Here is a 23627-nt window from a genome sequence, read left to right as displayed (position 1 = left end):
ACATACAGCATCATGCTGCTGCCCGTGTTCACTCTGAAACTGCGCCACAAAATCATCCCTCGCATGGTAGCCGTCGGGCGGTACGACGGGACCCACCCGTGCCTGGCGGCTGCTACCCAGGCAGACAAGGTAACCTCCGCACTGCGCGGAGCCTGCGTCCCGGGCCCTGTGATCCCGCCCCCAGCCACGTTGCCTGGCAACCACTGGGCGCTTGGCAATACTGGCTCATCCTGCTGAGATGATGAGGTGTCACCGGAAAGGCTTTGCTGAATAGTTAACTCTTTCAGGTCGTCTGGCGCGTAGACGCTGGACAGCATTGGAGCCCTTACAGGTAGAGATGCTGGATAGGGAGTGGACTTTGTGAAGTGGAATGGTAAATAGCCGCCGATCCCTGGCATCGAACCCCTCGGGAAGTTTCCCCCCTGTCTCACACTGCCTCTTGAGCTAAGCGATGCTATAGAAAAAGAAATGATTACAAGGGAGCTCTGGTGGCCTAGTGGCAAGAAGCTGCGCTGCAATCCCAAAGGCTCGTGGTTCGAATACACCACAGTTCCCCTGGAGGAGGAGAGGCATCCTGTGCCAGTTGGATCCAATTCGATGGTACACAATAAGGAAAAAAAGAAAAGAAAAAAGAAATTATTGCGGCGAGCTCTGGTGGCCTAGTGGCAAGAAGCTGCACTGCAATCCCAGAGGTGTGCGGTTCAAATCCACCAGATGCTCTGCTGAAGAAGGAGGGATAAACACCTCCTGTACCAGTCAGATCTGATTTGACAGTACTCACATAAAAGATAATAATAAAAATTAAAAAAATAAAAAGAAATGATTGCAAAGATCTTTGATGGCTTAGGTTACACTCTTGACCTCTCTCCATATTTTGTTATGTGCCATCGAGTCTCTTATGACGCATAGCGACCCTGTACACCATAGCTCTGAACCCTGCTCTATCCTCAGCCATTCTCACTGTCTGTGACATACCTACCCCACAACCCCAGTTAATGTGTCAATCCATCTCATCCAGGGTCTTCCTCTCCTGCACTGACCCTCCACCCTTTCAAGCATGATGCCCTTCTCCGAGGATTGGTCCTTCTTAATACATTAGGATCTCTCCCCCATCCCTCTGCTATTTATTCATTTAATATATGTACCAATCACTGTGCAAGACGTTGGAACCAAAGAGATGAAAACGACAGGGTCATTTACTATGTGAAGGATTCAGAGATAGAGCCAGAGTCCTGGCTTGCAGGAAATGTACAGCTCTGAAAGGCAACAGAGAAAGCAGATCCTGGTGCTGTGTGCTAATGGAGGTGAAGAACACAATGGGACCCAGGGAAGCTATTGTCACATCTTTGCTTCAAGGCTGAGGGTAGCAGCTCTTCACTGGGCTGGTGTTCCTGGCTCCGCTCTTTAGTGTTGTGTCTGTTCAACTCATAGTGCCGCACAGGACAGGGTAGACAAAGCTGACTGCCACATCTTTTCAAGGTTGTAACCTTATAGACGTAGACAGCCATGTCTTTTCTCCAGAAGAGCAACAAAGGGGTTCAAACCTTCCGGTTGGCCACCAGGACTCCTTTCCTAGCTTAAAACCTGAACTCACTGCCTTTGTGTGGATCCTGAGGGAGCGTGACCTTCCAGAACAGAGTAGAACTGCTCCTTAGAGTTTCTGGGGCTTACAATCTTAACCAAAGCAGACTGTCTCGTCTTCTGTGGAACAGCTGTGGATCTGAACTGCTAAACTTTTCATTACCATCCAAACACTTAGTCATCAGAGTTCACTTGATGGACACTTAACCTGCTGCTGCCTTCAAGTTGATTCCAACCCATTGTGCTTTATTTGCTTTACAGAGGCATTTGATTGCATGGATCATAACAAGTTATGGCTAACATTGAGAAGAATGGGAATCGCAGAGCACTTCAATTGTACTCATATGAAACCAGGAGATTATTGTGTAAACAGAGCAAGATGGTTTAAAATTAAGGGAGGCATCAGGGTTGTATGCTCTCTCCATACCTATTCCATCTGTATAGTGAGGAAATTATTCAAGAAGCTGTACTCCATGAAGAGGAATGTGGAGTCAGGATCAGAGGGAGACTCTGTCTTGGAGAGGGTGCAGCCAGAGTGCTCTTTGGAGACAAAAATGATGAGGCTTTGTCACATATGCTTCAAGCATGTTGCAGAGAGTGACAGTTGCTTGGAGAAGATAGAGGGTTGGCAAAGGAGAGGAAGACCCTTGACCAGGTGGATGGACACAGTGACTGCTATGATGAGTTCTAATGTGTCTGGAAGTGTGAAGATAGCACGGGATGGAATGGAGTTCAGATCTGTTGTTCATAGGTTTTACTCAACTCTATAGCACCTAACAACAGCAAGTAATAGATGGCCAACTTGGTAAAGAGTCATACTGCCAACTCAGAGGCAGGTACTTCCAACCCACTTGCTGATCTGAGGAAGAAAGAGAGGCATTCTGCTCCTGTGTGATTTACTGCCTCTGAAAACCTGCTGGAGGGTCAGCTGTGAGTCACTTCCAACTCGATGGCACATAAAAATGACAAGAAGAACGGGACTTTGACTCTAAGCAGGAGACCCCAAATTATTTCCATTCCAACAGCAATGAATAGAGTCCCCATAAGTTATTTCCTTTCTAGTTCTTCCTCAGTGTATTTTAATTATTTGAAGACTTTGTTAGGATTCTTTTGATCTGCCCAGAACTGTGATAAAAGAAAGTATGGTAGGGTGGCTAGACTGTGGGATCTGGAACCAAAACTCAGACTTCATGTCTTTGTTCCAAAAAAGAAGAACGTTTATAAAGGCTTCTTGTCAGGCATCACACAAATGAGTGGGATTGTTGAAGCAACACAAATACTTTGTAGCTAGTGTTACTATTTCTATCTCATTCCTTTGAAAATTATTCTGTATTGAATAGGCTACCTTGCTTAAATAAGAATTTAAATGTAATCCTGGCTGGATTTATAACAAAAGAGATACTTATTTTAAATTGCAGAGTTTTAGAACTCTTAAGGGGCTACTGCCTTAATGTTTCCCCACCTCCTTTCTCCTGTCACTCCTTCGTGAGGCTGTTTTTGGACAATGAAGATGTCCCAGGGCAATGTTATTACCACACACATAATATATGTGTGTGTGTGTGTGTGTGTGTATGTATGTATGTTTTGTACTGTCTGTGGCCATTTGGAAGGCAAACAGAGCTTTCTGTTGAGATTTTCCTCTGGTTCTATTTCCTTTCTTGAGATGCGTGTTCCAGTCCAGACCTATTTACAGATGAAACTCAAGGAAATTTAATTATTGATGCAGGCTCTCAGGTGCCTATATATCTATTGATGATAGCTGAACCTGTTGAATTATCTTATTTTTGTGCAAATAATATGGTTATTGTTCAAGGCATTACCTAATTCTTTATAAGACCATTACCTTAAGAATATTATCTTACTCTTTATTATAAAGAAAATCACCTTCCCTAAAGAACATTTCTGTATTGCCTAAGGCCAAGAACTGCTAGATTTCTACAGTTCATAATGCCTAAAACCAAATTGTGCACAGAACGATTTTCCCCTCTTTTTTTAAAAATTGAGGTTTTTATGAAAGTTTATGGAGAACTTAGATTTCTACTCATTCATTGTTGCACATTTTCCTCCCTGCCTATCCCCCCCAGTTTGCTTTTCTGTTTACTATACTTTACTTTTTCACTTTACTATGTAGCTCTTATTCTGGACTGTTGTCATACACAGAATACCCAATCCTATATTCCTTTTAAGCAGTTCTATTCCTCATCTGTTTCACTGCTATACACAGTATTTATCCCTTCTTTTCTTAGTTTCCCCCCAACCCCCATGTCAGTGGCATTTTCTAACAATGGCTTTATGCAGTAAGTTTTTCTTAAACTTTGTGGACGATGATTTTTACTTCTTGTAAATGTTGGTATCTGTTGTTGACCCAGTCCTTTTTTTTAATGTATAATGTTAATTTTACATGACATGTTTATTACATGTATTTTAACTGTTTCTGCTTTAGATTTTTATTCACAATCCTCATACACGGAGCAAGCATTTCAGTGCATCTGGAATAACCCAGAGCCCCCTGGAGTCTGATGTTTCCCTTCTCAACATTAACCAGGCGATCAGCTGCCTCACGGCAGGAGTCCTGAACTCTCAGCTTGGCTACGATGCTCTTTTAGTGGGGACGCAGACTAATCTTTTGGCTTATGATGTCTACAGAAATTCAGATCTGTTTTATAGAGAGGCAAGTATACTCTGTATATAACCATAAAATGCCCATTGCCTGTTACTCTCTTCTGACCTTTTATGCTCAATGGAGATCAGACATTTATTTTGGAGTATTTATTGTAATAAAGGTAAGTGACAGGGAGATTGACCACTTGTGTGTGTGTGATGTAGTGGAAACTTCCGTGTTTGGAATCATGGCTGGTCATTATATAGTAACTGATGTTTTAGCATTTGTGATCCTGCCATGTCTCGAGGCATCTTGTTGAGAATCCAGCTGAGAGTCAGGGAGGCAGCCAGCGATGAGGCCTTGTGATAGCCTTGCGCTAGAGTTTAGTACAGTAAGAAGTTTTTGTTTTTTTTTTTATTGTTTTTGTGTGCGTGTACCGTCAAATCAGATCTGACTGGTACAGGAGGAGATTGTCCCTCCTTCCCTGGCAGAGCATCTGGTGGATTCGAACCGTGAACCTCTGGGATTGTAGTTGCAGCTTCTTGCCACTAGGCCACCAGAGCTCCCCTGTACAGTAAGAAGTTATTTCAAAAAGAAGTCTTTGCTATACCACAGCCTGCCATTTAATACCCCCTATTTATTGCAAAAAAAGAAAAGGAAGCAAGAATGGGGGGGAAGTTTCATCATCTGGAAATAAAACACTCTTTATTTTCTCCAAAAAGAGATTAACTTAGGTAAATTTTGTTACGGAAATCTGGACACGTACCAGGTCTCGATGGTAGGAACGTACACTGACTGTTTTAGTATTTTTGTACAGTTTGTTTACATTTAAAGCTAGTAATAACAGAATTGGATAGTAGATTTTGGAAGGATTTCTGAGACGGTTAAAATACATCCAGATTTGGATGTTTAAAGGCATAAAGCTGTCATTCTTTGGAAAGTTGGACTTCTAGAACCTGGAGGTGCTCAAGATCCTTATATTATTGTAGGAGATTCTTGTGACAGCCTCGAGTCCTCAGTCATGCTGGATCTGTACTTGTCTTGGTGTGAACTGTGGTTGTTGACCTCGGTGGACAGCTCTGGCCAGCCTCTCTGGGGACTGTGTGTGTGTGTAATGTCAGAGAACTAAAACAATCTCTGTGAAAGTAGAGATTTATGTTGCTCTATTCTACTCACACATCGTTGTATCTGAGATTCTGTGTCTTCTTTTGTAGGTCGCTGATGGGGCAAATGCAATGGTATTGGGAACATTGGGAGACATTGCTTCTCCACTTGTGATTGTTGGTGGAAATTGTGTCCTGCAAGGTTTTGATCATGAAGGAAATGATCTCTTCTGGACGGTATGAGAGACAAAACATTCTTTTTTGTGACCCTTGAATATCTTTACTTTGAATGTTCTTTCAGCTCAGACTCAAATTCATTGCTGTCGAGTCAGATTTGCCTCATAACTGACCCTCCTGCAGGCTTTTGGAGGCTACAAATCAAGCAGGAGATTGCCTTAATTCTCTCAGAGCAGCTGGTGGATTTGAACTGTCTTCCTTTGGGTTGGGAATGCAGCTTTCTACCCATTAGGCAACAGAGCTCCCTGAATGTTCTTTAGTTTCTTTGTGGGTGGTGTTTTCCCCCTTTTAAAACCATTGGCTCTACTAACACAATTCAATTCTGTATGTGAAAAAAGAGAGGCGTAATTGGTTTGCATAATCTTTTGTGTAAGTAATATAAGTGAACTAAGTACAAAAAGATGGCATAATGATGATTTTTTGTTTTATTTTCAGGTTACTGGAGATAATGTTCATTCCCTGGCTTTGTGTGACTTTGATGGGGATGGGAAGAAGGAGGTATGTGGGGGATGAGATACCTCTTGTGGTTGAGCTGGGTAATGTTTCTGTGAGAGCAGTGTTAAAAAAAATTCATTGCTATTGTGGGAACTTAGCCATAGCTGAGCCCTCCAGTGGGTTTTCCAAGGTTGAAATCGCAGGGGAGAGAATTACCTGTTGGAACAGCTGATGGAGTCAAACTGCCTATTTTGGGTTGTAAATGCAACTCTTGATCCTCTAGGCTGCCAAGCTCACCATGGTGATATGAGTGTTGCAAAAAAAAAAAAAAGGGTTAGTTTCTTATAAAACATGGTGTATGAGAATGATCGTATGAAGCACGATGTAAATGAAGGGATGTGTGAAATAGAATGTGTGCAAATTGTGTTTGTGAGCCAATATAAACTTGAAAAATATAATAACCAAAACAAGACCAAAAAAATGTTCTCATAGTTGATTTTGGTATTCTGTTTCCATAGTGATGAACTAACTGGTCACATACTCTTTTTTTTCTCTTTTCAACAGTAAAGCTCTTGTGTTTGTCTAATTTAGAGATCAAAGGCATAAAGTTTCAAAGACCCAGGCTGAGGGGAGAGAGAGAGAACATTTAATGAGACCTCAGTTATAGTCATGGTCTTGTAATTTGCTTCAGTGTTTTGAAACCATATTAATAAGTGGTTTTTCAGCTTTACCAGGCTTCTAATGATTTTAAAGATTAGTTATTTTAAGTGCTTCTTAGCCTTTTAAGTGATTCTGATGATTACTTCTTGAACACCCAGATCGTCTGAGGAGCTGTTTTGCACAGTGACTTGCACATTTTTTTGTCCATGGATTTTTATTGTTGTTTGGTGCCACTGAGCTAGTTTCAACTCATAGTGACCCTTTATGCCGGAGTACATGCCCCGTGTCATTTTCCAAACTATAACCTTTAAGGAGCAGATCCCCTGGGCTTGCTTCCACAGAGCTGCCGAGTGTGTTTGAACCTCCACACTTTTGACTCTTTTAAGCCAAGTGCTTAACAATTGTGTCACTAGAATTCCCGCCATGAATACTGAGCTCTGGCATTTGAAGCCAGGTTTCTGTCTGTAGGTGAGGAAAGCTACCCAAACACGGAGCAATCCTAGGCATGTGGTTTAAAAAATGGGCATGGAGCCACACGCAGGATCAAATCTGTAGTGGCCACTTAATGTGGCCACTTTACGTCGCCATCTGTGTCTGTTGACCCTCCCATTGCAGGGAGCATTCACGAGGATTAAATTACTGGGGAATTAAGATTCTTACGTGACAGTGGCAATTTCCCAAGTACTCTCTCTTTTTTTTTGTTTTATTTTTTGAAATTTTGCTGCATTAACTTGTTAACATGAATGTGCATACTTTTCACCTCCTTGACACCCCTCAGCTTCTTGTTGGATCTGAAGACTTCGACATCAGAGTTTTTAAAGAAGATGAGATTGTTGCAGAAATGACAGAAACAGAGGTAAAGAGTGAGCTCTGTCAACTTTGGCCAAGATGAGTCACAGTCTAACGTAGCCTCGAATTGAACCTCAGTTGGTGCTTTTATTTTTAAGCATTAGCTAAAGATAGTTTTTTTGCTTTGAAGCTTGTAGTATATTTGTTGTTAGTTTTCAGGGATTATGCATGACGGAAACACCACAGTTAGGATATTGGTGACGAGAAAAAGCACAATGGCTTGTGAACGTTGTAAACAGGAAGGAAGAATCCCAAGAGGAACCTTAGTGGTCGGTGTGGCAGGAGTCTGGCAAACTTAGATGGCGTGTGAGAGTCTGTGTGAAAAGCTTGGGGGCGCTGGCTACAACACAGTTGTTGATTTCTCCTCCTATATTACTTCTTTCTCGCCATCTCCTCACCAAAGTTGTGTAGGTAAAGCATTCTCAGCACGCCTCACAATTATAAAAGGAGGCCTAAAAGCAAAACTTGCATCTTGAGAAAATATTACCAGTGATGTGGTCATAGATTTTCATATAGTCAGACAATGCTTTATATATGCTTAGAGTTAACAATAATACACACTTTATAAATGCTTAGGTATATACACTTTATATATGCTTAGAGTTGTGTAAAGAATCGAGGTGCAAGGGAGAGATGCATGTCAGAGCATCACTTTGAGGACGCGTGTCTCCGGGAGCTGCTGTTTAATGCGTATCTGCCCGTGTGTGCTTTTCCTTAGACAGGGCCCTTTCAGTAGATCCTTAAAGGCGCTTGCAGCCTCCTCCCCCAGAATCCTTGAGAATCACCATCATGCAGCTAGCTGTTATGGTCGATGTTGTTGTAGCCTTTTTATTCCAGTTTGCTGTAAGCCACTTCCTATTTGGAGGGAATTACTTAGGTTTTGTTACACTTTTGTTTACTGCTCACACTCAACACGTTGCAATCGATTGGAACTAACTTCGCTGCCCCTCCCTGGGGTTTGTGAGAGTGTAAGTCACGTGGGAGGAGATTGCCCATCTTTTTCTCTCAGAGCTGCTCGTGGATTTGAAGTACTTAGGCGCTGCCTGTGGGTGAGCTTTGTCACTCCCTACAGACTACACCACCGGGGCTTCTTTCTGTTCCCTGGTAGATGTGACAAAAGTACATTCTTTGAAACATCTTTTTCCTAAATCCTTGGTAAGGACAGAAGAACATGTAGTTAGGAATTCGAGGCGGTGACTGTTGATCTTCTGAAATCTCTGGGTAACAGGTAAGTGTTCGGCCGATGCTTAAAGGTTGGAGATTTTAGTCCCCCCAAGAGACACCTGGAAGAAAGGGCTGCCAGTCTGTTGGCAGAGCCCTGAAAGCACTCTGAAGGCCAGTTCTACTCTGTCACCACATAGGGTTGCTGTGAATTTGAATCACTCTCTGGTGGTGGCGGTTGATTCTCTAGTTCACAGAAGAAACTTGTAGTCCCTGACTTAGGGCAGGGTTTGTGCATTTTTACAACTGCATTGTGTGTCTTCTGATATCAGTAGAATGCCTCCTCTGCCCCCTCCCCATTTTATTAAACTTGCCTTCTGTTAATAGTGTCTTTATAAACCGTATCTTCATTTTTGAAGGTTACAGACATTACATATAAAGTAACTTACAAACATTTTAAAAGATATAAATGATGTAAAACCCAGATGGTTATAAGTGCAATTTGTCATTACCTGTATCCAGCTATTCAAAGACGGAGTAACTTAGGCTAAACATACAAGAATGTACAATTTATAAAATTACTTATTTGTGAGGTTGTTTTTCTGTCTTCTCAAGAGGCTTTGCTGTTGGCTCAAATGCCATGTCCAAGATCAGAAAAATCAATTCATCTGATGGTTGAATACTCCAAGTGTTTTTTTAAAACCAAGAATCCAACACAGCATGTTATATATTCAGAGATAAGCCTATTAGATAGTTTTATAGAAAGGCTGTAGGTAGATGTCGAGATGGCATAATTAGCCTATGCTTTGTGTACTTTATTTCTGATGATCTCTTGTGTTAGACACAGAATTAGAAAGTCGATCTGCAAGATCATAGATCTGATTAAGTTTTAATTTAACAGCGAGGCATTAGAGTATCTTATCCCTAAGGCAGTAGATTGAGCCTTAATGAAAAGGTGTTCCCTTCTTCCATATTCCTTTGCAGATAATCACCTCTCTTTGCCCCATGTACGGCAGTCGATTTGGTTATGCTCTTTCTAATGGTACAGTTGGAGTTTATGACAAAATGGCCCGATACTGGAGAATTAAAGTGAGTATGATTCAGCCTCTGATATACAAGGTTGGGGTTTTGTGGTTTTTGTTTTTCCCCCACTCTGTTGAATATACTGATTATTGGTATTCTTTTTCAGTCCAAAAATCATGCCATGAGTGTTCATGCTTTTGACCTGAATTCTGATGGAGTTCCTGAACTGATAACTGGTTGGTCCAATGGGAAGGTATGTTGATGCCTAGCAGAGCTGAGGTAGAACTCAAAATAATGTACTAGTCGTGTGTACTATAATGTATTGGCTGTATGAATCAGAACAGTAACACATACCTCTTGAAAAGCAGAGTTGACTTGACAGTCTTCCCTCAGAGAAAAAGCTCTTAGGGTCAAAACTCCTCTGTCTTTAGGATAAATGTTGATTTGGAGTCTTGCTTCTTTGCAAATGAGCCCCTTTGTGTTTTTCAAGTAATGTAACATTATTATTTATGCTTTTTTTTTTAAAAAAAAATTGAGATATAAGCTAAAGTTTACAAATTGTATTGCTTTTCCAATCATTGATGTATGTTTTGTTTTATAACGTTAATTACAAATCATTAATGCCATTAACTTTAATGTCTGACTATCCCCTTGCTGTATATTGCCTTTCCATTCATCTGTCCTAACATGTATCTATTATCTGTTTGTTAGTTTTACTTCCTTTTCTCCTCCTTCCCATCCCTGGTAACCATCTAAGGGTGATTCTGTGTATAAATCTTTCGTTAGGTTTTTATATTAGGAGTCTAACAGAATTTGGGGTTTTCTTTGTGGCTGATTTATGTTACTTAGCAGTTTCCTCTAGATTCATGTTACGCAGTGTTCTGTGAAATCTTGATTGTTATTTAGTGTTGCATAATGCTCCCTTGTCTGAATATACCATACATGATTTCACTGTTTGTCCATTGATGGGCACTTGAGTTGTTTCCATCTCTTTGCTATTGTGAGTTACAGAGAACATGGATGTGCATTTATCTGTTTGTGCTACAGCTCTTATTAGAATCTATAGCTAGTAGTGTGATTTCTGGATCAAATGGTATTTCCATGTTCACCTTTAAAGAAGTGCCAGAAGACTTTCCCTATTATATGAGAATTCAGGATAGGACAGAGTTTAGAGCTCTTGTGCATAGGAGCCAGTGAGGGCCCATAACAATAACCACACCCTTACCAGCATTTATTGTTTACTGTCTGACTGAACTTTGCTATTCTGGGCATGAGATGATAGCTAATTGTTGTTTCAATTTGCATCTCTCTGATAGCTAATTGATCTTGTTATGTCTTTAAAGTGTTGGTTGATTGCTAGAGGCTTTTAAGTGGCTAGGCTTTAAGTAGGAAGAATCCGGATCAGTGTGGGGGTTATATGACCATATGAAGAGGGCTGTTTTTTTATTAATAGCTTGGCTATTTGAGGGTGATGTTCTCCAGACACTGGTCGGGGATAGGCAGTATAACATGTGACCTTACAATCTGATTTTTTGCAGGGGATTTTTTTATTTTTCCTCCTAGGAAGGATGTTTATAAAAAGAGACAAATAGTGAATGGCTTTGGTTATTGAGATGATCATTGTACCAGATTTTCTCTCCAGCTGGCCTTTTATTGGTAATCCCTGTGTTCTTGTCTGAAACAGAAATAATAATTTTTAAATTGATTATCCATCATAATTGTTTTAGAGATGCATTCATTTTTGATGAGTCAGTTATTGTTCATTCTCTTGAGAGGAAGAGACTCAGAGGGGACAAGAGAGCTCCCAAAGCATCGGAATAGTTATTTGTGGATGAGATTAGCAGGGTTGTTTGAAGGTGTGGGGAAGATTGGGCTAATCTGATGTGTTTCAAACTCAATGTATTTATGAAGATGGTAGTTTTATGCAGAGCTGACATTTACTGTGTACCTTTCTGTGCCAGGCACTAGTCCACTTTACGTGTGTTGACTCCTTCAGTCCTCACAGCAGCCCCCAGACGTGCAGGTTCTGTTCTTGTCCCCGTGTTTTTGTCATTGGTTGTCAGAGGCGAGACCATGCACAGAATGGTTATGAAAACTGTTCAAGATCCCACAGGGAGCAAGTGGGCACAGCTAGACTCTGAACTTGGGCAATCTGGCCATGAAGCCCATGCCCCTTTTACACTATAAGTACTATAAGTACTACACTAACTGTCTCAGACCAGACTGATTTCTGTAATATTTCAAGTGAAATATTACAGAGAAGGCCAGTATGTAGAGCAGTTTTGTGTAAGAAAAGAAGAAAGCAGGGATGGTTAAAGTTCTTGTGTTTTCCCTGGGTCCAGTATCCACCAGGAAGACGCAGGACTCTGTGGAACAGTCATTAAAATTACTAAACTATGTGATCTTTAAAGCTGATTGTAACTTTAAAATTGTATAATTGTTTTTGTTGTTGTTGTTAAAACAAACCCATGATGTAAGGGATTTTCTCAAACTCTTGTTTTGTTTTAGGTTGATGCTCGAAGTGACCGGACTGGGGAGGTCATCTTTAAAGACAATTTTCCTTCTGCAATTGCTGGAGTGGTTGAGGGCGATTACCGCATGGATGGCCGTGACCAGCTCATTTGCTGCTCAGTGGACGGAGAAAGTACATACAATGGGCCAAAATGCCAGGAAATTCCACTAGTGTTTACATTGAGAATTTTCCCAATACCCCCAAAAAACTTCACCCGGAGAAATGCGGACTTTGAGACCAGGTAGTTGGTGACTAGAGTTATTCTGAGGTCAGGAGAGAGCTTCTTTTTTCCTTCTCTTCAGTCCGAGGCTACCAGCCAGGCCCAGCTGAGATTTGGGGGAGCCACATGGACACCAATATGGAGCAGGATCTGATTCGCGAGCTCAGCCAGAAAAAACAGAATCTGTTGCTAGAACTCCGTAACTATGAGGAAAACACCAACGTGAGTCCCAGGGTGATGGAGAGTCGAGCTGGAAAGCGAGTGGGGGCTGACGGGTGGGCAGAAGTGAGACAATGTGAGTACCTGGGTCCGTCCTTCAGAAAGGTGTGAGCTCCTAGTACTGGCACTGCCTCGCCCTTCATGTGGGTGTCAGAGTTAAGAACTAGAATGTCTGCTTTTAGGCATCTCACCTGTGTAAGTATTTGCCTGTGTGTTCAAAGTCATTTACTACAGAACTATTTGGAGCTTGAACATTATTAGAAACCTAAATGTTTATTAATGGGGAACATACCATGGGGAATTGTATGCAAAAGAAAGAAAGGGACACATTTGAGGTTGGTGTGGAAGGATAGTTTTGATTATATTAAGTGAAAAATAAGAGCACTGTGTGTCAATAAGACCCAGTACTCAATAATAAGAAAACATCTGGCAGCTACAGAATTTCTGTGTGTACCACGTTGTGGTTGCAGGGTGAGGATAGAGAATGTTGTTGTTATGTGCCGTCGAGTCACTTGCGACTCATAGCGACCCTATGTACAACAGCCCTAAACCCTGCTCTATCCTGCGCCAATCGCACCGTCTCCAACACACCCATCCGGATTACCCCTCATAGGGGGCCTTCCCCTTCTGCACTGTCCCTCCACCCTACCAAGCATGATGTCCCTCTCCAAGGACCTGTCCCTCCTTGCAACATGTCCAAAGTATGTTAGACGGAGCCTTAGAATCCTTGCCTCCAAGGAGCAGCCCGATTTGACCCTTTCCAGGATGAATCTGTTTGTTTTCCTAGCAGTCCATGGTACCCTCAATAGAGAATAGGACTTTTATTTTCTCCAACCCATGATTGTATTGACATTTTCTACAACAACAACAATATAACAAGTGCATAATAAAAACATGGGGGCTTGTAAAGAATACTATAAACTCTTTAAGGAATGATGAAGAACAGGACCGTAAATCACAGATAGGAGCAAGGGGTTTTTCCCGAGAAGCCGGACAGGGCAAGAATTCCTAATAGAAGCAGATTCATAGAGGAAGAGGATGTGGAGTCCTTGTCTTGAAACAGAATCAGTGTACTGTTTAAAGTTGGCATCAGGTCAGTGGTTTGGTGACTGAGTTGAAGCGGGGTGGGTGTTTTGCAGGCTGAATTGAGCAGTCCGTTGAATGAGGCCGATGGGCTTCGGGGCATCATTCCTGCCAACACCAAGCTGCACACCGCCCTCTCGATCACTCTGGGTGGCGAAGCTCAAGCTGCTCATGTCGAATTATGCATTTCTACCTCTAATGGTAAGACATTCTGAACGGCTGAGGACCGCGGGGGTCTGGGCCGTCCCGGAGCAGTTCTTACACGGCTCTTTCCCCTCATGCCTGCAGACACCATCATCCGAGCAGTCCTCATTTTCGCAGAGGGCATTTTTGTAGGTGAAAGCCACGTGGTTCACCCCAGCGTACACAACCTGTCCAGCTCCATCGCCATCCCCATCACACCCCCCAAAGATGTCCCGGTGGATCTGCACTTGAAAACCTTTGTGGGTTACAGAAGCAGGTGACCCTTTGCTACGCGCGGCTCATTTCTGGGCAGTTTTGGAGGAGGGCAGGGATGTGTAGCTTTCCCAGTCCGCTTTGCACTCTATGTTGCTAGAGAAGCCTTTTAATGCTTTTTATTCATCTTGTCAAGGATTCTCTCATTAGAAATCTTTCAGAAAGTGAGAGGGTGTGTACATTTTAGCTGTTCATTGTTTTAGTTTTGGTCAAATGATCTCACATACACTAAAGATTAAAAACAGTACAGATGATAGTCAGCTCTGATTTTAGCCACAGGCTACTGGGCTAGGATGCTCTTTCATATTACAGTTATATATAACCTCAGCCAGTGCAAAAACTAAAAAGGAGACCCGAGCTTTGTGGAACATAAAAAGTATTTTGCATTCCATTTAAGTTGTTTAAAGCCTTTTGGGGTGTGTGTGTGTGTGTGTGTGTGTGTGTGTGTGTCTGTCTGTCTGTCTATCTGTCTATCTATCTATCTATCTATCTATCTATCTATCTATCTATCTATATCTTTGTCTCTATATATCTTTGTATGTAAGCATACACCACCTCTATACACACACACACACACACACACATACACACATGTTTGTATGTAGGCACATGCTACCTCCAAATCCAAGGTTCTGTTACTGAAGTACTTTACTAAAACATTTTAACCCTTAAATTTCAGGAGTTTTTTTGGTCAGAAAAACTCTTAAATAGCCTTCTGTCCCAGTAGTGGTTTGACACGGATTTTCCTGGGTCTTGTGCTCTGAAGTAGCATTGTACACCAAACTGTTCTCCTGTGTTCCATTGGTCGCTGTAGCATGCAGTTCCACGTGTTTGAGATGACGAGGCAGCTTCCCCGGTTTGCCATGTACGCTCTCATCATTCCTGACCCTGACAGCAAGCCGCTCGGGTACGTCAGCTTTGTCATTGCCGAGCGGGCGCAGAGGGTGAGTACCCTGCTTTTTTATTCCCCTCCCCCCATTCTTTGGAACCCTCCATATGCCGTTTCCTAGATAGTGAGAGGTGACACCAGTGCGTTCTCTTGGGAGCAGTAACTATGAAAGCATTCTGGAGCTTGGATGTGGCTGGTAACTCATCCTAAAAATTCAGCTAAAATATTTCCCCAAACTTAAAAAATAAAAAGAATAGGAAAATAGAACCAAATAAAAAAGAAGAGAATAAAAAGGTATTATTTCCCTGAGCAGTCTTCAGTCACAAGTTAAGTCGTACTGGCTTCTAACTCCTCTCTCTCTGTTTCTGTGGCGTTGTGACCTAGTGTTTCATGAGGAACTTGTGCCAAGATGGAAAAAGAGTGGGAGTTTGAATATTTTTTGTGTTTAAATGTTTGTTAAATTCTTAGGGATCTTAGGGAATCGCCTTCACTGGTGTGAGTCCCAATTTTCTTATTTATAAATGAAGCCTCATCTAAGAGGGAGAACCGAATAGTACATGGTTAGAGTACCAGCACTTTGTAAAGGTTAAAGGACTACTGTATTTTATAAACCTAGCAAGTATGTTGTGTGGTTTTGAGGGGCAACTGCCAGGGTCAGCCCCCTCAGAGTTGGTTTCCTGAGCTTACTGCGTACTTTATATGCTTGTGTGTGTGATCTCCCTGGATGTTTTATATGGGAACAATTCAATCATAGCAGTGGCTGGGCTTTTCGATCTTGTGGATGCTCAGATGCCTTCTGAGTCTGTGGAACCAGAGGCCTTGTGGGTGGGGCCTTTCACAAGGCCTCACAGGGCGTACGCATGTGCTGCAGACTACTGCAAAGTATTGTTGTGTTGTTGTTAGATACCGTCAAGTCATAGGCGACTCATAGCAACCCTATGAACGAAAGTCCTCAACACTTGTGGGACTTTCATCCTTTCTCCAGGTTCATAGGGTTTCCGGAGGCCAGTTATCATAGAAGTGGATGCCATTCCTGCTTCCAAGCTTGTTTTAATCGGGGAGCTCCACCAAACACTGTCCACCATGGGTAGCCATTCACGTATTTGGCACATCAGTGTCGCAGTGTTCAGCTTCACAGCAACCACAAGTTACCTCTGTGGACACACCAGGGCTATACGACCTAGAAGAATGTTTGACCAAAAACACTTATTAACATTAAAACTTACTATGTGACGGAGCTTTGGTGGCCTAGTGGCAAGAAGCTGCACTGCAATCCCAGAGGTGTGCAGTTTGAATCCACCAGTGGCAAAGGAGGGACAGTCTCCTCCTGTACCAGTCAGGTCTGGTTTGATGGTGCGCGTGCACGCGCGCGCGCGCGCACACACACACACACACACACACAGAGACACACACACACACAAATTTAAGAAAAAATTTAAAAAAGCCAAAACCTTACTATGTGAACTTTCATTAAAATAAATTAGAAAAAAACCCCTTACTATGTGGATGTGCCTCATGTCTGTGGTATATGTCTAGACTTTGTTTAACATTTTTTTTATTTAAATTTTTTTTAAAAAAATTTATTATTTTTGTGTGAGTGTACCGTCAAATCAGATCTGACTGGTACAGGAGGAGATTGTCCCTCCTTCCCCGGCAGAGCATCTGGTGGATTTGAACCGTGCGCCTCTGGGATTGTAGTTGCAGCTCCTTACCACTAGGCCACCAGAGCTCCCCTTGTTTAACATTTTTAAAGACTAGAATGTTATTCTAGTCAGATAACACAGTCAAGGATAAACCCACAAAAGAGCTACTGTGTGAACAGAATTAGCATTATAGCTGAATTGCTTACAGAGTGCCTCTGAGATTATTGCTGAGGAGAAAAGATTGAAAAATCGTGCAGGTTACAGAACCGGACATCATTTTGAATGTTACTTGAGAATTTATTTGAGTTGGGAAAAGAATGTGGTTAGAGTTAACTAAAAACTAAAACCAGAAAGAAGTGTAACTATACTTCTTGAAAATGACTACACTTTTAAAATGGAATTTCTTTGTATTCATTTTTGAGGTTGTCATATGGCTTAACCAGAACTTTCTGTTACCAGAAGACAATAACATAAAGAATGCTCCATTTCTAGCGTGCTTCGCCTCCTTGCGCAACGGTGGCCAGCTACATATCAGAGTACAGCCGAGCGGAGAGGTAACGTGTACTGTCACACTTGTGGCTGGTGGGGTGCCGGAGGGTCAGCACTGACTCACAGGGCAGAGACTTCTCGTATAGTCTTTTATCATGCGACACAAATCAAATCTAGGGGTGCCCACCAAGCATCTGGAACCAGAGGTCTGAAAGTTATAAATATACCACGTTTTTCAAGGTAGTTTTCTGTTGGGATTTTCCTCTTAGAACCTAGGATATAATCTAAGCCAGTGGTTTTCTCCCTTTGTCTCCCCTTCCCTTCAATTTTTAAATGACTTCTCAATTTAAAAAAGGATTAGGACTTTGTCTTTACTTTTTTTAACACTTTTCTCATTTCTTTTTGATGGTTAGTGGATTGATCTTTTATATATAGCCAGCTACTGGAAATGATGAATCTAGTTTATGATATCCCTGAGGGCTGAATTTACCCATCACCCCAGTATGAATACAAGCTTCGTAATTTTGTAAGAGCAGGGAAAGTTCAGGTCTTCTTGAAAAGAAATCTCTATACTCGCTGGCGGTGTTAAACTTGTCTGGTTTTCCCTAGGTCACGGTGCATACTGACGATATAGATTTGGCTGGGGATATAGTCCAGTCATTGGCATCATTTTTAGCTATCGAAGACCTCCAGGTGGAAGCCGATTTCCCTGCCTACTTTGAGGAATTACGAAAGGTGCTGATTAAGGTGAGGGCACAAAGTCGATGCATTTGTAAGCACGTGGTAGTTGAATGTTCGAAATGTTTCTTTTATGATTTTTTAACAAGACTAAAAATGTACTTTTAAAACAAGCTGCTGCCGCCGCGGGGCTTCTGTCTCTTCGCGACCTTCCGCTGGGCTTGCCAGGCTGTAAACTGTTACAGGAAGAGGCTGTCTCCAGAGGAGCGACGAGTGGCTTCAAACCACCAACATGCTCTGAGCCACCAGGGCGCCTTAGAGAACACTCATGTTCTAAAGAATTGTACAATGTTTAGAGGTCCTAATCGAAGTCGTAGTAGAAAGTTCATTGGATTTAAAGATTCCATGAAAGTGAGGGGGTGTGGCCTTGACTACTACCCTCCTTCCTTTGTCTGGTTTAGGGGATTACATTGAAAAAACAACATTTTCTTTTCTAGCCCCATCGTCTTACCTGTTGATAGAGTGCTTTCTAACAACTCAAATGCAGGACAAAATGAAAATGAAGAGGATTACAGTTGACTCCCAGTCACAGCATTCACACTTCCAATCCCTGTGTGCGTGTTTGTGTCATCGATACTTTCGAATGCTAAGGTAGTTGTGGTCATTTTGTACCATCGAGCTGCACTATCTTATAGCTGACCCTCCAGCAGGCTTTTGGAGACTGTAAATGGCACAGGAGACAATTGCCTATCTTTCTCCTGTGGAGTAGCTGGCAGATTTAAGCCACAAGCTGTTAGGCTGGCAGCACAACTCCTTCCCACTAGGCCACTGTGGAGCTTTAACAGCAGAAGCTGGTAGAAATCCTTAGTTGCTTTGGCTTTGTTGTGTTATTGTTAGGTGCCATTGAGTTGAGTAATAGTCATAGCAGGCCTGTGAACAACAGACCTGAATTCTCTGCTGTCCTCATCATCTCTGACTCGCTTGAGCCCATTGCTGCAGTCAGTGTATCAATCCATCTTGTTGGCCGTCTTCTCTTTCTATCTTTCCAAGTATGGTATCCACTTCCAAGAACTAGCCTCTCTTAGCAACACGCCTGTGGATTGAGACAGAGCTTCATTTTCTTTGCCTCTGAGGAGCACTCTGGTTGCACTTTCTGCCAAGAGCTGGCCGTTTGTTCTTTTGGAAGTTCATGGAATACTCAGTACTCCTCTCCAACACCATAACTCAAAGGCATCAGTTCTCTTCTGTCAGCCTTGTTCATTGTCCAGCTCTCAGATGCATAGCAAATGATTGAGGAGACCGTGGCCGGAATGAGGTGCAGCTTGATCTTTTAACTGGCATTATTGCTCGAGTATTTTGCATCATGTGTTTTGAAGAAGTCCCTGGCCTCTTCCAGTGGACTTTCCCAGTGCAGTACGTCTCCTGATCTCCTGACTGCTGGTAGCAAGGATGTTGGTTGTTGATCCAAGCTAGATGAAATCATTGATGGCTTTATTCCTTTCTCCATCTATCATAATGCTGTCTGTTGTGAGGACCTTTGTTTTCTTGTCTGTCTTGACATAGTTGTTGTTGTTATGTGCTGTCAGTTTTGGCATGGTATGTGATTATCTGATTCACAATGTCCAATACCCATCTATTTCTGCTCACTAATGCTAGGGTACCTATCTCTATGGTTTCCAGTTTCTTTTCCCAATATTTCTTTGTACATTCCAGGTATTAATGGATGCTTGCAGCTATTTCTCCTCATTTTGTGTCATGCAACATCAACACATGAAGTTCTTCATTAACTACAAGCCTTACTGCATGCTCACTATTAAGGTGGTGTCTACTTTCAAAAGACAGCTGTTCCCAGGCCATATTTGGAGTGCTTTCCAATATGGGAGCCTCATCTTCTTGGCACTGTACCCCACAATTCTAATGCTGTCCATAGGGTTTTCCAGGACCCATTATTTTAGCAGTGGATGACTAAGCTTGTTTTCTAGCCCAAGTCTGAAAGCTCTGCTAAAATCTACGTATTATGGATGACTCTCCTGGTATTTGAAATATTGGTGACATGGCTATTATCATCACAGTAAAATGCAAGTTACCTTACTACGACAGACAGATGAGTGATGTCTTGTTGAAGACATGAAGTAACAGGCGTTACTGAATGTGGTAAAAATGATCAGGTGACAGGAAAGGACCGTGGACTCTTGTTTTCTCAGTCTGTCTAAGAAGTTTCTGAAGTTTTCTGCACTCTTGACTGTTCATGGTTCCCAGGTGGATGAATATCACTCAGTGCATCAGAAGCTCAGTGCAGATATGTCTGACAACTCTAACTTGATCCGAAGTTTGCTGGTCCGAGCTGAGGACGCTCGTCTGATGAGGGACATGTGAGTATTTACCGTGACCGGGATGGGCAGGGTTAAAAACGTGAGCAGTATGAGAGAGCAACAATTCTCGGATGCTGGTAGCAGTGCAAGCTGGTATGACTTTAGAAAGAGTTGGCCACTCACAATGATGTTAAAAATATCATCATCTATGCCTTGACAATTTCACTCTCATATGTACAATCTAGAGAAACTTGTGCACATAGAAACCAGAACAATTACAAAATAATGTTCATTTAAGGCTTTATTCATAAGGACCCGAAAGTAGAAGCAGTCAGAACTTGCATTAGCAATACAGTGGGTAAATTGTGACATATTCGTACAATGGAATATTTGCACAGCAGTGAGAATGAATGAACCTCAATGACATGTAACAACGTGAATGAATCTTTTGAACACAGTGACGATTGAAAGAACTGAAACACTGAAACGTGTGTGTGTATAAAGAAATGCTTTCATTTATATAGTTTGAAAACAGTTACATAGTTTGGGAAGCACAGAGATGGTAGAAAACTAGACAGACAGCCTGGAGAAGATTATCATTTCAGAAAGTACACATGAAGAAGCTTCTAGGGTGTTAGCAGTGTCCTTTTTTTTCACCTGATGAGCCAAGATGTGGTCTACTGATTTTTATAAATGTATATTTTACAGTACAAGAGTAAAAGACAAATATATACAAATCTAACTTCTTGGTTGCTTGGATATAAAACAATCTTGTTAACAAAGTGTACTGAGGTGTATTTGATAAAATAGTTAAACAGTGGTAGATGAAGTTTATGTTATCATTATGTTTTCCTTTCTAAGACTATGTTATTATATTTAAGTCATACTTTGTGTCACTTAGGAGGGTTTTTATGGGTTTTCATGTGGGTTTTGGACATTTCTTATTAACTTTAAGCCTTGGTAATTTCTCATTTGTAACTGTAAATAGCCCCTTTCTTCTGTATAATGCCTTCTAAGTGGTCTCTGTTAGACGAGCTGAACACTACTGATTTGCATGTTACTAAGTTACTGTTTAATTTTTCGGAATATATACTCCTATTACCTGTATGAGAAGATAATTTTACCTGTTGCTAAATAGCAAGTGTATAAAGAGTGGAGTCAGCACAAAAATGGTCACATCTGACCTTTATTAATTTCAGTGGCCTGGTGGTGAGAAACTGCTGCAATCCCAAAGGCACGTGGTTCAAATTCACCAGCTGCTCTGTGAAAGAAAGATGGGCAGTCTCCTCCTGTGCTGTTAAATGCCTCTGAAAACCCATTGGAGGGTCAGCTAGGGTTCATTTCCACCTCCACGGTACACAGCAACGACAGCAAGGGGAACAGTCCCCATCAACAACACCCACGATATAAAACCAATTCTCATAAGGTCAGACGTGGTCTCCACACTCCTGCACCTATTTCTATTAATCCAGCATCATATCAATGGCCACTCAGATCTCTTAGGACCATATTCATGGTTATGGGGTTTTACTGGAGCAGTTACAGGTTACAGTTCAGGTTGGCACTAGGATATAGTTCCTTAGTCAGGACAGCTTCTCAGGCATGCTCATAGGCCCTGTGGTCTTCTGCCTTGCCGCTTAGGCCAGTGTTCGAGAGTTCTCTTTGTCCTCCAGCAAGCTTGGGTTTAGGCCCCTCGCTCTGTGTGGCTATGGCCCCTGGTCAGCCCTGCCTCATGTTGGTCTCTGGTTTTCCACCGAGGTTGCTGTTCCTCTTTCTATGTTTCCTGATCTGACAGGCACAAGGGTCTCTGGCCTTGAAGGATGCATCCTGTATTTTCTGCTTCTTCCTTGCTGGTGGTGAGATTCCCTTTGTGCTCACTTTAAACTTGGAGGGATCGCAAAAACAGACCAATCCCACCACAAGTCATTTATACGCACCTTACTATGTTCCTACCCTTCGTGTGGTGAAAATCAGTGCCATTTGGAGCAGTAAACCCATGACACCACAGTAAGGGCATCGGTTTCAAGACTTCAGGATAGGGGCGCCATACTGGTGTTTTCACTCCCTTACGCTTTTGTGAAAGCCAGACAGTAAGGGACACTGAAGCATTTGCCTTGTGGTGTTGGTGAAGAGTATTGAATATGCTGTGGGCTGCCACGAGAACAGACATTATCTATTCTGGAAGAAGTGCAGCCAGGCTCCTCCTAAGAGAGGAGGGTCCAGTCCTTGAAAAGAACACTGTACTTGGAAAACTGGTGAGCCGGTGAGGAAGAAGAGGACCCTTAGTCAGATGCATTTACAGTGACAACAGCAGTGGGTTCAAACACAGTACAGGTGGTGAGGGTGGCACAATTTCTGTTACACAGAACGTCTCTGTGAGTTAGAGTTGACGCAAGGGCACCTAACCTTGTTTCCCTTGACAATCACTGCCCTTCTCTCACTCCTGGTACTTGGCATGACGTGTAGAAATCTATATTCTCAGAATGTGGAAATTATTGAATAGCATTAATATCATTAATATCACATGCAAGCATAATACTGAAGGTCATCCCTAAACATCTAGAACAGTACATTGACAGGTAACTACCAGAAGTTCAAGCAGGGTTTAGAAGAGGCTGTGGTACTAGGAATAGCATTACTGGTGTCAGATAGATCCTGGCTGAAAGCAAATAATACCATACAAGTGGTTATTTGTGTTTTATTTGACTATGGGGATCATAATAAACTATGGCTGACATTGAGAAGAATTGGAATTCCAGAATTATGTTCATATGAAAGCTATACCTAGCCCAAAAAGCTGTTGTGTGAATAGAGCAAGGGAACACTGCATGGTTTAAAATCAGGAAAGGTGTGTTGTCAGGGTTATATCCTTTCTCTGTTCAATCTACATGCTGAGCAAATTGTTTAGAAGCTGTCCTCTATGAAGAAGAATGTGGCATGATGATCAGAGGAAGACTCGTCAGTGACTTGTCTTATGTAGATGACACAACCTTGCTTGCTGAAAATGAGGACTTGAAACACTTTTTTTGCTGAAGGTCAAAGAATATAGCCTTCACTATGGATTTCAACTCAACATCAAGAAGACAAAATTGTCACCGTTAGACCTGTAAGCAACATGATTGATGAAGAAAAGATTGGAATTGTCAACCATTTCATCTTACTTGGGTCCACAATCAATACCCCTGGTACCAGCATTTAGAAGATCAGGAGGCATATTGCATCAGGCAAGTTTATTGCCAGAGACTTCCCCAAATTACTGAGGAGAAGGGATGTCAGGTTGAAGACTCTAAGGTACACATTGTTCAGACCACGGTCTTTTGAGTCACTTGCTGTGTGTGTGAGAGCTGGACAGCGAATGAGGATGACTGAAGAAGAATCAGGTGTCTTCTAGGTTGCAACACCACCATGATACATCTTGAAGGATATGTACATGTACAGCCAAGCACAATCAATAAGAGTGCATCTGAATTCCAAA

At 42.1% G+C, this 23627-nt stretch overlaps 1 protein-coding gene across 1 annotated transcript in view; it reads left to right on the top strand.

Annotated features, from left to right (window-relative positions):
* Nucleotides 1–12: 12 nt before the first annotated feature.
* The window catches only part of LOC102859365 (Bardet-Biedl syndrome 2 protein homolog), a 27256-nt gene continuing 3641 nt past the window's right edge, over nucleotides 13–23627 (top strand). Inside the window, exons 1-15 of the mRNA XM_006897112.1 lie at nucleotides 13–129; nucleotides 4025–4252; nucleotides 5398–5523; nucleotides 5959–6021; nucleotides 7397–7474; nucleotides 9613–9717; nucleotides 9818–9904; nucleotides 12160–12295; nucleotides 12466–12605; nucleotides 13742–13886; nucleotides 13974–14145; nucleotides 14956–15085; nucleotides 17096–17227; nucleotides 17772–17909; nucleotides 20100–20212. Of these exons, the coding sequence (XP_006897174.1) occupies nucleotides 13–129; nucleotides 4025–4252; nucleotides 5398–5523; nucleotides 5959–6021; nucleotides 7397–7474; nucleotides 9613–9717; nucleotides 9818–9904; nucleotides 12160–12295; nucleotides 12466–12605; nucleotides 13742–13886; nucleotides 13974–14145; nucleotides 14956–15085; nucleotides 17096–17227; nucleotides 17772–17909; nucleotides 20100–20212 (1910 nt within the window). The remainder of the gene's footprint in view (nucleotides 130–4024; nucleotides 4253–5397; nucleotides 5524–5958; nucleotides 6022–7396; nucleotides 7475–9612; nucleotides 9718–9817; nucleotides 9905–12159; nucleotides 12296–12465; nucleotides 12606–13741; nucleotides 13887–13973; nucleotides 14146–14955; nucleotides 15086–17095; nucleotides 17228–17771; nucleotides 17910–20099; nucleotides 20213–23627) is intronic.

Source organism: Elephantulus edwardii, unplaced genomic scaffold (assembly GCF_000299155.1).
Source record: "Elephantulus edwardii isolate Elephantulus edwardi_28Jun2011 unplaced genomic scaffold, EleEdw1.0 scaffold00201, whole genome shotgun sequence".
Classification (NCBI taxonomy): domain Eukaryota; kingdom Metazoa; phylum Chordata; class Mammalia; order Macroscelidea; family Macroscelididae; genus Elephantulus; species Elephantulus edwardii.
This window is presented reverse-complemented; position numbering and strand designations above follow the sequence as displayed.